The 14,623-nt window shown below is 41.5% G+C and overlaps 1 protein-coding gene across 5 annotated transcripts in view; it reads right to left on the reverse strand.

Moving 5' to 3' along the window:
* ambra1a (autophagy/beclin-1 regulator 1a) overlaps positions 1-14,623 on the reverse strand; it is a 145,505-nt gene that overhangs the window by 99,533 nt on the left and 31,349 nt on the right. For all 5 annotated transcript variants that reach the window (XM_017709585.2, XM_017709583.2, XM_037534499.1 and 2 more), the window contains 2 exons: positions 13,190-13,270; positions 12,990-13,090 (listed from right to left, as the gene is read on the reverse strand). In XM_017709585.2, the coding sequence (XP_017565074.1) occupies positions 12,990-13,090; positions 13,190-13,270 (182 nt within the window). The remainder of the gene's footprint in view (positions 1-12,989; positions 13,091-13,189; positions 13,271-14,623) is intronic.

Consider the following 14,623-nt stretch of genomic DNA (forward strand, 5'->3'; position numbering starts at 1 on the left):
TCTAACGACTGTGGAAAATGACTGCAGTGTTTAAAAAACTGCTATCATCTGAAATACCTGGAATCATTTAAACCTAAGCACCTAAAAATATTTACTTCAGCAGTATTAAATTCACATGAGAAAGAAATTTGCTAAGGTGTGTTTGTGTAACACCTTTTGCTCAGCGGACAAATGTGGGTTTTAAGGATGAATGAGTTGGCAGAAGAAGTGCACAAAAGTGGCAGAAGAATGCACAACAGTAAAGAATGTACAAATCAAATACTGACAAACTGGAAATTATGCTTAGTGTTGGAGGCTTCTGTGTAATTTTCTGTTAAAGACAGTGGCCTTCACAAATATTGGCACCTTCGGTAAACATGAGTAAAGCTGCAATCATTGTCTATTGCTTAACCATTTTATTTTTCATTTAAAGCATTAATGAAAATCTTACCTTTAATTTGAACTACAATTATTGAAAAAATACTAAAAATATATTTTGGAAATCGACAACAGCTAAACAGTTGAAAATGCTAATTTCCAAATCATCATATCAGTGTAATAATTAAGAAGTTTATAGGAAATATTAAGAATCTGCTGAAAAGAGGATGTATGTCTATACTGATCCCCTGCAAGATGAGGAAGATGGTTCAAGTGGCCAAAGAATCCTCAAGGACCACAGCTAGTGAACTGCAGCAATTGCAGTGCAACCTACAATCAAGCGGCACCTACATAACCACAAGTTGTTTGCAGGGTCGCCAGAAAAAAAGCCTCTGCTTTCAAAGACCAACAAAATTCAAGCTACTTCAGTGTGCCAAATACTACTGGACTGCATTCTACAATCAAATGAGACCAAAATAGAGCTTTTTGGCAACAACACAGGTGGTTGTAGCATAGACATTAATATAGCCATGCAGAAAAGTACTTTGTCCCCACTGCGGAGTATGGTGGTGCACCTGTGAAATTAAGTATAGTGGTGCATCTGTGAAATCTGAGCTGCTTTTCTTCAAAAGGCCCTGCAAAACTATTTCAGATTCATGGTATTATGGACTTTAAGTGCCAACAGACATTAAATCAAATCCTAGCTGCCTCAGCCAGATAGATTAAAATGGGCCATTCCAATTCCCTGACCTAAACCTGCAGGATGAGCTGAAAAGGAGAGTCCTCGAGAATAGACCTTGTATCTGGAGGGATTCTGTATGCAAGAACGGTCTCTGATCTCTTGTCATGCGTTCTCCAGTCTCATTAAGCATGAAAGAAGAAGACTCAGAGCTGTTATCCTTGCAAACAGAGACTGCAAAAAAGTATTATTATGTGAAGAGGTGCCAATAATTGTGACACACATAGATATTAAAAATATTTATTTAACAATTAGATTTTTTCTTTCAATCACTGTATTTCAAATAAAGACTTACCAAATAAAATGAACTAAAATCCACTTGTTTTCTGATGCTAAAAATCATTAGCTTGTACTTAATGGCTGTTCTGAGCAGAAGCTAAATAAATGAAAGGGCGGTCCCCTCACTTTTGCACACCACTCTATGTGCAACGTGTATGCATCATACATAAACACACAGTATGTTTTACTTATTAATATCACATTAAATGAATTCTGCTAGTTCCAATCTAAATGAAACTCACTGCAATTTCACAATTTCATTTGTTTGTTTTCTACGGCCCTAAATCTTTTACCATCTTATATTTTTTCTAACTAATATTGCAATTTATAATCCACACCTAGCACACACACACACACACACACACACACACACGCACACACACGCACACACACACACGCACACACACACGCAGACAGAGAGAGAGAGAGCGAGAGACAGAGAGAGAGAGAATGCAGTGACTGTGAAGGTAAGTGAGAGAGCAAGTGAGTGAGTGAGTGACAGAGGAGGAGACAGAGAGAGAGAGAGTGAGAGACAGACACTGAGGTGCATTAGTGATGGTGTAGCTCTGGGCAGTGGGGCAGCATGGGTCAGAACACGGTGAAAACTCAAACCCTCCAGATGAGAGAGAGGCACACAAAGGCACAGCGACCTCACCTCACATGAACCAGCCTTCTACAGACCCAGCTGTGCTTTTAGAGCAACTCCACTGGGTCTTTTAAGAAACCATTAACACGGGATGAGTGAGTGCATACGTGTTTGTGTTTGTGCATAGTGGGTTAAATGAGGACATGCTAACTAAGTTGGGCGTACAGAATGAAAACAGAGAGACCGGGGAGATGTATGCATAAGCAGTTAAAACTCTTAATGATGTACTGAAGGACACTGGCTGAAGAACCGGCCCAGTGAGCATTCCTCACAAATGCAAATGAGAATGATAGTGATGTGAGTTGTTTAGCGAGTGGATTGGGTGATGCAGCACAGGGCACAGACTGCAGTAGATGATGCAGGGTATTTGTACAGTGAATTTTTCCATTGACCACTGGACTGAGAAACTGAGTCGAGCAGTTCCATTAATTCATGAATGGTACTTAAAACATGGGGTGTAACTATCAGCAGTGCAAGTGGAGCCTGTAGTGACCAGGTTCACTAACATCTTAACTGAGCTTAAACTTAACTTTTTAGTTTTACCCCATGACTCATGGGTTGCTACATACAGGTCCCAGGTAAACATGGCCCATATCTAGCTGATAGTTGTAGAAAATTTAGACTATTTACATTAGTCTAACACTGCATGCTCCTGATCTAGCCCACCTGTACAAAAGACCAACAATCCAACTGGTACATTCTCCAACAAACACAGCTGTCCTCTCAGCAGAAACAGGAATGCTAGCAAAAACACCTGATCCATAAAAATCTGGAAAAATATCTGTAATTTTGAATAGCTGAATAAAGCAGTGAGCTTACTTGCTCATGATTGTCTCATGACTGTTTCTGATTTCTCAGAACAGTGTAAGGTCATGATTAAGAAACACGATAAAGAGAGTTGGATTTTAGTACAGTACTCAGATTTTACTGTGCATGTATAATTTTACTCTTAATTTCTTTTGGATTTCTCAGTCCGCACATGTGCAAAAACACACAGCAGTCCTGGAAATAAGCAAGCAGCTTTTCCATGAGATGGCAGCAAAATACTTTTGGAGCAATGCTGAAACCAACTACATGGTTAATGAAATTAAGAATTAAATTTTTTTTTCATGTTCTCGATGTTGTTCATATTTTCAGGTAAAGTGATGTGGTGCTTAAAAAAAGGCACGGCATGAAGTTTGAGATTTACAATCATGTTTAGGTTACATCTTCTGTGAGTGTATCGGCTGGTTGCACAGCGGAAATCTGATTACTTCTGTGAGTGTATCGGCTGGTTGCAAAGCGGAAATGTGATTACTGCCTGACTCATGCAGACCTGGAGTTTTCCCATTATCTGATTACACAAGTGCATGTAAAAGACTTGATCAGACTGCTGACAAAATCGGATTTTGTGCAGTTATCGGATTATTAAATTCATGTAAACGCACAGTGTTGCAAATTGAAAACATATCTGATTTTAGTACAAATCAGAGCAAATAAATAGCTATGCTCACAAAGCAGGTAAAGTGGCACTGATCTCTCTCTTCTATGTGACAGACGTGGTTTTGTGTGACAATGTGAACAGCAAAAAAAAACAAAAAAAAAAACACAGTGAATATGACCTTTTAAATTCTGATTTAGGCTTCCTTCATATGGGGCACTGAAGTCCAACATGTAACAATAACTGCTGCATATCAGATATGTGCCAGATATCAGACATTTCAGAATTTAAGCAACTTTACGTCAATCCAACTAAGCCTTCTTCGCAAAGTTCCTGGTTACAGTATTGTGGGAACTATATAACCTCTGTCTCAAAATTAGGCATCTAGTTTGGTTTGGTGGAGCTACAAATGAAGGTTACACTGATGAACAGAATTAATGTGATGCCGCACTGAGTTTTAAAAGCAAGAGTAGATGAGAAGTGGTTTATAGAGACAGATTTCATGTTTATAAATGAAGGAATCAGCATGGCACCAAGAGATGTACCAGTGATGACTGAGCTGAAATCTTATATACAACACGCATGTGGGAATGTGTGTTGTATATAATGAATACACAGTTATTTTTGCTACAGTCACACTGCATTTGTTCCACGTGATCCAGTTCAATACATAACAGCCCTGTAGCCCAAGTTTGGTCAGTACAAGTGTACCATTACTAGACTGAAAAAAGTTGCAAAAAAAATTTATAAAAGTAAAAAAAATATGAAAAAATATTTTATAGTAGTGTGCAGAAGTCTAAAGACTAACTTTCGTTTATTCCATTTCCAGTCCAAACGTATATTAAGAAAAAAGTTCCTTTTTCATCATCAGTGAAAAAAGGTAAGATAGAAAGAACGATAGAACAATCTAAAAAAAAAAAAGCATACATTTTTTAAAAATTACATTAAAGTGACTAAATATGATACCAAATTTGTCAGTAATTACTGTGTCTTCCTTTTGCCCTTATTCCAGCTTCCATTGTTTTCAGTAGGCTTGCTTTCAGTTTTTCAGAGAAATCTGCAGCAAAATGTTTTCACACCTTCAAAGTTCAGTATTAGAAGCTGGTTGCATTTTTGTTTCTCATGAGCCAAGTGATCCCAAGTACATTCAATGATGCTGATGTCTGGGCTCTGGGGTGGGAAGTTAATTGCTTTGAAAACACCAACAGCCTGTATGCTAATTAGCTAATTTTCTTTCTTATCTTCTTTTTATTCATTTTCTCTTCTCAGTAACAGCTTCTTTAGAACTACATCAGATTCACAGTGTTGAGTGGTATTCTCACAGTAGAAGAACAGAAAGAATCATCTGGTTTTTTCCATCTAAAACATCTTATTATATATCCAATGTCCTCAGAAATATCTCCTGAAAATGAGTAATCTGTACTTCATGGCCCTTTCAACTGAAAGTGAAAAAGTGAAATGAAAGATGGTTTCAGATTTTTGCATGGTACTGTGTATATATATATACATATATGCACATTTGTATTGTCGCTGTCTGGACAAAACACTGTATCTCCAAAATGGTAACATAACAGAAGCAGAAAAAAAATCTTAAGTTAACTGACATTAATGTGACAAGATTTTATTCAGAGTCATTTTGTACCATTTCTATTCGTCCAATTATCATGAAATTTTAATACAGTGTAAAAGGCAGCTGCCATTTTCAAATTCTGTATTTACAAAAATAATAATAGAGGTGCATAGATGTGTATATTTAAAGTGTATATGAATGGGTCGCTCTAACAAAATCTGTCACTAGAGGTTCAATAATTTCTCACTCAGCACTAGCACAGTGTGGTGAAAAAATAACCCTCAGGCTCAGACACACTCCCACACTCCCACAGAAATGTCTTCCATGGTGTCATCTCTGAACCAGCTCAGTTATGTGAAATTAACACTTATGTCTTTGAGCTTCGGCTGGAAGGACCCCAAAGAAAGGGTATGAATGAAGGAATGTATTCATTTGCGGGGTATTGCAATCATAACGAACATCTTCAGAGCCATGCATAATGGTCTTGCAGAGATGAAATGATGCTTTAGGGATTTGGGCAGAGCTCTTTCTAATGCACTGCGCTTCTATGTAGTCCCTTAACATGGATTAAAATACAGCTACACAGAAAGAGAGCAGGTTAGAGTCAGTACTGAGGAAGAAAAGACCAAACATGTAGCTTATAGACCTGCACATCTGCATCCTTACACACACACAGATGTGCGCACACATAGACACACATATGTGCACACACAAAGACACAGACACACACAGACACACAGACACACACACACACACACACACACACTCATCACATTAACAGATTTAAAATGTAACACTGAGTTTGTAAACACTGTATGACAGGAGGCAGAAGAGTAGGAGAAAGATAATAATAAGCATAAAGTTAAAAAAACAATAAGGCATCAAAAAAACTGAGCTGAAATTAGAATTTAAAATGCTAGCTGTGTACAATATACGCAGTGTTTGTTTCAGTGTGTGTGTGTGTGTAGGGGGAATTATGTAAGGTCTCCACAGGCTGTTACACACACTCCCACATACTACCCCTCCCCACATATCCACACATACACAGAGAGAGAGAGAGAGAGAGAGAGAGAGAGAGAGAGAGAGAGAGAGAGAGAGAGAGGGAAAAATAGATGAGATACATTGAAAGAAAGAATTAAAGAAAGAAAGAAAGAAAGAAAGAAAGAAAGAAAGAAAGAATAAGAACAATAGACGAATGAAGGTAGAGAGACAGAGAGAAATAGAAAGTGAGATAGAGAATGGATGAGATATACTGAAAGAAAGAATTAAAGAAAGAAAGAAAGATAGAACAAGAACAATAGACAAAGAATGAAGGTAGAGAGACAGAGAGAAATGGAAAGTGAGATAGAAAAAAAAAGGGAAAAAGGGCCAATCACATCACACGGGTACATAATGACTCTCTTCAACAGTGCACTCTGATAGGCTGCTGAGAGAGTTGTTCATGGAAACGACCCCATTGGGTACTTGACTCCTGAAAGTGTCATTACAGGACGAGCCGTTGAGTATAATTATAACCAACATGTACAGACAGACATGTACGTACACACACATACACACTATTTAAATAACACTGGATGAAATATACATCAAAAGAAAGTCTACTAAAAACAAAGATAATCAAGAGTGTATTTAAACTGAGGCTCAAACAGGCTCTTAAAAGAGTAGTTTGGCAAAAAAATTTAAATAAGTGAAAATAATTTTACATCAGGGACTGTAGCTGTGTCACATTAAAATGATGTCCAAAAATAAGCAGCCATCAAATAAAGCAATTCTTATTAACTCCACATAAAATATATCTGTTCTTTAGAATTTCCTTGATTTCATGACTGTTTCCTTCTGGAATCATTATGGCCCATGAGGATCTAGCAAAACATCTACTGTATCTTTCTGTTAAAAGGTACATATCAAGAGAATGGTAACAAAGGATATCAAAAGCACTGAATATACCTTAAAGCACAGAAAACTCTCTTCAGTAGTTGGAAAAAATGCGGCACTACAGAACCTCTGACAACATCACAAAAATCCTCAAAAGTTGATGACAGAACGAAAAGAGAAGTTATCAGGGAAGCAACAAAGATGCCTATATCAACATTAAACAAAACTGAAGAAAGTTCATATAAGCACCTATACACAATTTTGGCCTCTAAACAACACATTTAAAGCTTGGCAGTGGGAGCATCATGTTTCGGCTGTCTCTCGACAAGATAGATGAGATAACGACAAGCTCCAAATATCAACATATTTTGGCACAAAATCCGGTGGCCTCTAACAGAATGATGGAAATGAAAAGGAGTTTCACGTTCCATCATGATAATGATCCAAACCATATATCCAGTTCAACCAAGCAATAGTTTCAAAAAGGAAGAAGTGTTAGAAAGGCTCAGTTAGAGGTTAAACCCTGCAAAAAGGACGGTGCCAAAAAAGATATTAGAAAGAGTCTGAACTATTTTGCAAGAATAAACTGGGATAAAATTAAGTCCTGGTGTAAAAATGTATTTAAAAAGATTTACTGCTGTAATAAGTGCAAAAACTGTTTAGACAAAGTATTAGTTGTGGGGTTGTGCACATTTACACTTCAGTGCAAACATACAGAAGTAAACGTTAGACATCAAATATGCCTTGACTTGACTACATTTTGAATAAGGGAAAACTGTCTAATTTTCATTTTTTGCAAAACTACTCCTTTAAAAAAACAAAAAAAAAACAAAACAGCTTTTCTCACACATTCTCATACAAAATGCATTAAACATAACTCTGCAGCTCACAATGACAATCATTTTTCCAAGCAAATTTCCAAGCAGAGGCAAAGGAGAGCAAAGGAGAGGACAGCGCGTCTCATTGAGCTGAAGTCCTATGGAGTGCATCATTTTCCCCTATGCGAGCTGGAGAACGTTTGGAGAGGGGCATTTCTGGACCTCAGATCGCTTTCAGCAATTAGCGTGGGCTAGAAACGGCTTTGTGTGGGAGAGCGAGAGAGGGAGACAGTGTATATAGTGTGATGGAGTGAGACTATGCAAAAATGGTTTAGAAGCAGCCAATGATCATACCTCTGAACATTCAGGAGGTAGTGACCATCTCAGAAGTACAAAAGTTCAAAACAGCACATTTATAGCCGTGAGGCTTTTAATTGACAATAGGTACATTCAGCTACAATACGATTCATTCAGCTCATGATTTGATTCAATATATAGCATATTTAAAGGAGAACTCCACAGGTTTGTCACAATATGTTATTGGTGACTGAATTATGAGTCATGTGGACTGATTTGATATTAAGTAGTTAATTGTTGAGAAACTTATTGACAGATTTCTTAACAGTGGTGGTGAAAATGGGTGGTTACGATGTCGCAGATATTGCCATTTTATTTACTATTGAAAGTGACTGGTAGATGCTGATGAAGGTAAAATAGTGGTCAATCTAAAAAGGTTTCTTTGGGTAATATTTTGTCTCATAATGCCCCACATGTGCTTTTCTGCCATTAACATGTTTCAGGCCAAAATTTCTATATTAAATCTATTGTAAAATAGGTTTTAGGTAGTGTATTTATAACTATCTCAGTGATAACTTTCTGTGTGGTATCTGTAAGAGGCATTAAATGCTTTGGACATCTGGTTCGTATTAAGGACACACCTATAGGGGGATTATGGTGCCAAGCCAATATCCAATATTTGCTATTTTCATATCTGCCAATCCTGATGTCCATACATAAACATTATAAAACATAAACATTGAAAATAAATACATATGGATTAGTATTACATTAATATTGCAGAAAAATATAAAGGTTTAGCTCTTTAATGGAGTAAAATGAGCCATAAAATGAGCCGTAAAACAGCCATTTTAGGGCAGTAGCCCAGCATCGCCTAAATGTTCTGATGTAGTAAAATAAATACACCATCAAAATCACTGTGAAATATTAGTTCAATCAAAACGATTGTCCAGTGTCACATTTTGTCCAGTGTTGATGTTTTCAAGTTTTAAGCTTTTATTCACTGATTCCGATCATTCCGAGATCACTGTGCATCCCTAGTTCCTATCACTGCTACTATGAAGAATTCAGACTGTAGGTTTTTTTTTATTTATTGAAGCACTTCATATCAAATAACAATGAATTTGTTTAGAATTTCCTTTTTACACCTCTCCTTGGATCACCACCTTATCGTGGTGGAGGGGTTTGTGTGCTTGAATGATCTTAGGAGCTATGTTGTCTGGAGCAAAAGCTCCTGGTAGGGTCTCCCATGGCAAACTGGTCCTAGGTGACAGGTCAGACAAAGTGTGATCCATAATAACCCCTATGAAGACACAAAAACAGGACTTGTGTACCCTGCCCGGAACAGGGTTACCGGGGCCCCACCCTGGAGCCAGGCCTGGGGGAGGGGCTCGCCAGCGAGCGTCTGGTGGCCGGGCATTTACTCATGGTGCCCGGCCGGGCCCAGCCCGAAGGAGTTACATGAGTCCCCCCTCCCATCGACCCACCACCAATGGGAGGGGCAGTAGTAGGGGTTTGGTGCGTTGTGGATCGGGCAGTGTCCGAAGGCGTGGGCCTTGGCGTTCTGATCCTCGGTTGCTGAAACTGGCTTTTGGAACTTGGAACGTTACCTCACTGGCGGGGAAGGAGCCTGAGTTGGTGCGCGAGGTTGAGAGATACCGGCTAGATATAGTCGGGCTCACCTCAACACACAGCTTGGGCTCTGGGTCCAATCTCCTTGAGAGGGGCTGGACTTTATTCTTTTCTGGAGTTGCCCATGGTGAGAGGCGGCGGGCAGGTGTGGGCTTTCTCATAGCCCCTCGACTCGGTGCCTGTATGTTGGGGTTTTCTCCGGTGGACGAGAGGGTAGCTTCCCTACGCCTTCGGGTTGGGGAACGGGTCCTGACTGTTGTCTGTGCTTATGCACCGAACAGCAGTTCAGAGTACCCAGCCTTCTTAGAGTCCTTGGGAAGGGTGCTTGAAAGTGCTCCTCCTGGAGACTCTATTGTCCTACTGGGGGACTTCAACGCTCACGTGGGCAATGACAGTGAGACCTGGAGGGGTGTGATTGGGAGGAATGGCCTCTCTGATCTGAACCTGAGTGGTGTTCAGTTTTTGGACTTCTGCGCAAACCACAGTTTGTCCATCACGAACACCATGTTTGAACACAAGGATGTCCATAAGTGCACATGGCACCAGGACACCCTAGGCCGCAGTTCAATGATTGACTTTGTAGTCGTGTCATCGGACTTGCGGCCATGTGTTTTGGACACTCGGGTAAAGAGAGGAGCTGAGCTGTCAACTGATCACCACCTGGTGGCGAGTTGGATCAGGTGGTGGGGGAAGATGCCAGTCAGACCAGGCAAGCCCAAACGCATAGTGAGGGTTTGCTGGGAACGTCTAGCAGAAGAACCTGTCAGATTGATCTTCAACTCACACCTCCGTCAGAACTTTGGCCAGATATCGGGGGAGGTGGGGGACATTGACTCAGAATGGGCCATGTTCCGTTCCTCCATTGCTGAAGCGGCTGACTGTAGCTGTGGCCGTAAGGTAGTTGGTGCCTGTCGGGGCGGTAATCCTCGAACCCGGTGGTGGACACCCCAGGTGAGAGATGCCGTCAAGCTGAAGAAGGAGTCCTACCGGGCATGGTTGGCCTGTGGGACACCAGAGGCAGCTGGCAGGTATCGACAGGCCAAGCGATCTGCGGCTTCAGTTGTTGCCAAGGCAAAAACCCGTGTATGGGAGGAGTTTGGTGAGGCCTTGGAAACTGACTTTAAGTCGGCTCCGAAAAGATTCTGGCAAACCGTCAGGCGACTCAGAAGGGGAAAGCAGTGTGCCACTAGCACTGTATATAGTGGAGATGGTGTGCTGCTGACTTCGACTGAAGACGTCATTGGGCGGTGGAAGGAATACTTTGAGGACCTTCTCAATCCCACCGACACGTTCTCCAGTGAGGAGGCTGAGTCTGGGGACATGGGAATAGGCTTGTCCATTACTGAGGCCGAAGTCGCTAAGGTAGTTAAGAAGCTCCTTGGTGGCAAGGCTCCAGGGGTGGATGAGATCCGCCCTGAGTTCCTCAAGGCTCTGGATGTTGTGGGGCTGTCTTGGCTGACACGCCTTTTCAACATTGCGTGGACATCGGGGGCGGTGCCACTGGATTGGCAGACTGGGGTGGTGGTGCCTCTTTTTAAAAAAGGGGACCGGAGGGTGTGTTCCAACTACAGGGGAATCACACTCCTCAGCCTCCCTGGCAAGGTCTATGCAGGGGTACTGGAGAAGAGAGTCCGGCTTATAGTCGAACCTCGGATCCAGGAGGAACAGTGCGGGTTCCGCCCTGGTCGTGGAACACTGGACCAACTCTTCACCCTCTCCAGGATTCTGGAGGGTTCATGGGAGTTTGCCCAACCAGTCCACATGTGCTTTGTGGATCTGGAGAAGGCATTCGACTGTGTTCCCCGGGGTATTCTGTGGGAGGTGCTTCGGGAGTACGGGGTACATGGCTCTTTGCTACGAGCCATTCAGGCCCTGTACAAACAAAGCTGGAGTTTGGTTCGCATAGCCGGCAGTAAGTCAGGCTCGTTCCCAGTGAGAGTTGGACTCCGTCAGGGCTGCCCTTTGTCACCGATTCTATTCATAATTTTTATGGATAGAATTTCTAGGCGCAGTCAAGGGATGGAGGGTGTCCGGTTTGGTGACCTCAGGGTCACATCACTGCTGTTTGCAGATGATGTGGTCCTATTGGGGACATCAGGCCGCGAACTTCAGCTTTCGCTGGATCGGTTTGCAGCCGAGTGTGAAGTGGCTGGGATGAGAATCAGTACCTCTAAATCCGAGACCATGGTTCTCAGGCGGAAAAGGGTGGAGAGCCCTCTCTGGGTCGGGGATAGGCTCTTGCCTCAAGTGGAGGAGTTCAAGTATCTCGGGGTCTTGTTCACGAGTGATGGTACAAGGGAGCGGGAGATTGACAGGCGGATTGGTGCTGGGTCAGCAGTGATGCAGGCTCTTTACTGGTCTGTTGTGGTAAAGAAAGAGCTGAGCCATAAGGCAAGGCTCTCGATTTACCGGTCGATCTACGTTCCCACCCTCACCTATGGTCATGAGCTTTGGGTAATGACCGAAAGAATGAGATCGCGAATACAAGCGGCCGAAATGAGTTTCCTCCGCAGGGTGTCTGGACTCTCCCTTAGAGATAGGGTGAGAAGTTCAGTCATCCGGGAGGGACTCGGAGTAGAGCCGCTGCTTCTTCACGTCGAGAGGAGCCAGCTGAGGTGGTTCGGTCATCTGGTTAGGATGCCTCCTGGACGCCTCCCTCGGGAGGTGTCACAGGCGAGTCCACCTGGGAGGAGACCCCGGGGAAGACCCAGGACACGCTGGCGCGACTATATCGCCCAGCTGGCCTGGGAGCGCCTCGGAATCCCCCTTGGAGAGCTGGTGGAAGTGGCTGGGGAAAGGGAGGTCTGGGCTTCATTGCTTAGGATGCTGCCCCCGCGACCCGAACCCCGGACAAGCGGAAGATAATGGATGGATGGATAGATGGATGGATGGATTTCCTTTTTACAAATAATATTGAAAAAGTTGTAAAATTTACTTTTAATAGGACTTGAACTGTAGCCTTCTAATGGTAATAAGGTAAAACTAGTAACTAACAGTAAATGAAACTATCTATCCATGGCCTAAAGCTGCTTAAACAGACCAACAGCCACAAACAATTCCCATAGAAATAGCATCAGCTGATTCGGGTTTCATGTGAGACCTGTGTTTGGTGTGTGTGGGTTTGGTCCTGTGTGGTACCTGGAACACGTGGAGCGGAGTGTGTGGCACGTGGGCCAGAGCAAGAAGCTTGTTGAGCAAACACTTACCTGCTCCAGCTCAGCTAATCTTAGCCTGCTACTCAGTGACACTTACAGGCTTTCTGCTCCCATATAACAGTTCATTATTACAGCAGCAAAATAGTAGTTAGGCCTTGGACCTACGAGAACATTTATGTTGATATAAGAGGATGTGTGTACCTGCCAGAACCCTGTTGACTGAGGAGTGTGTAGCCAGGCCCGGCTGTCCTCTCTCATGGAAGATTCCAGCATAAGGCAAATATTCAGGAAGGAGGAAACGCCTACAGAGGGTGATAGCATGATGTGAAAAAAGTTCATAAAAATAAAATAAAATAAAATAAAATAAATAAGCAGAGGCCTAGAGTGACTTTTGAGCTTACCTGGGAACAAATCGACCAAGGGAGGGTGCAGACATTCGTGCATTACGTGGGGCCCTGTGTCTGTTTCTATCTCCGCCACTCCTGTATAATTATGCACACACACACATGATAGAGTTTAGGTCAATTAGAATCCTCAATAAGACAACCTAAACACACACACACACACACACACACACACACACACACAGACACAGACACAGACACATAAATATATACATACAAAAGTATTGGGGCACAGCTATTAATCACTGAATTCAAGGGTTTCATAAATGTATACAGTTGTATGCAGTCTGCCTTTACAAAGATTTGTGAAAGAACGGGTCATTCTAAAGAGCTCACTGAATTCGAGCGTGGAACTGTAATAGGATGTCACCATTGCAACAATTCAGTTCATGAAGTTTCTTCCTTCCTAGAAATTCAAAGACCAACTGTGCACACTGTGCAGTATTACTGAAAAGCGGAAGCAGTTATGAACCAAAGCAGGTCAGCCATGGCATGGCTTTCCATGGCCGAGCAGCTGCATGCAAGTCTTGCATCACCAAGCACAATGCCAAGCGTTAGACGGAGTGATGTAAAACAAACTGCAACTGGACTCTAGAGGAGTGGAAACATATTCTGTAGAGAGATAAATCATGCTTCTCTATTTAGCAGTCTGACAGATGAGTGTGGGTTTGCCAAAAGCCAGGAGAACATTACCTGCCTGACTGCACTGTGCAAACTATAAAGTTCTCCATTATTGTTATTTGTCAGTTTTTGTCATTTTTTGAAAATGCCGGTTGGCATTTATTTTGTGTGTAAATTTAAGAATGAATGGACCAAAAGAAATGACCCAAAATTACTTGGAAAAAACATTCCATTGTCTTACATTAACAGTAGAGTATTCACTTCTCCAGTAAAGTATCATTTTGGAGATACAAGATTTTCTTCCAACAACAATTATATATATATATATATATATATATATATATATATATATATATATATATATATATATATATATATATATATATATATATATATATAAACAGAATACAATGATTTGCAAATCCTTTTCAACCTATATTCAATTGAATACACTACAAAGACAAGATATTTAATGTTCAAATGGATAAACTTTATTGTTTTTTGCAAATATTCACTCATTTTGAAATTGATGCCTGCAACACGTTCCTAAGAAGTTGGGACAGGGGCAACAAAAGATTTGGAAAGTTGAGGAATGCTTAAAAAAACACCTGTTTGGAACATTTCACAGGTGAACGGGTTAATTGGAGACAGGTGAGTGTCATGATTGGGTATAAAGGGAGCATCCCTGAAAGGCTCGGTCATTCACAAACAAGGATGGGGCGAGGTTCACCACTTTGTGAACAACTGCGTGAGCAAATAGTCCAACAGTTTAAGAACAAAGTTTCTCAACATACATTTCATCATCTACAG

Source organism: Pygocentrus nattereri, chromosome 25 (assembly GCF_015220715.1).
Source record: "Pygocentrus nattereri isolate fPygNat1 chromosome 25, fPygNat1.pri, whole genome shotgun sequence".
Classification (NCBI taxonomy): Eukaryota; Metazoa; Chordata; class Actinopteri; order Characiformes; family Serrasalmidae; genus Pygocentrus; species Pygocentrus nattereri.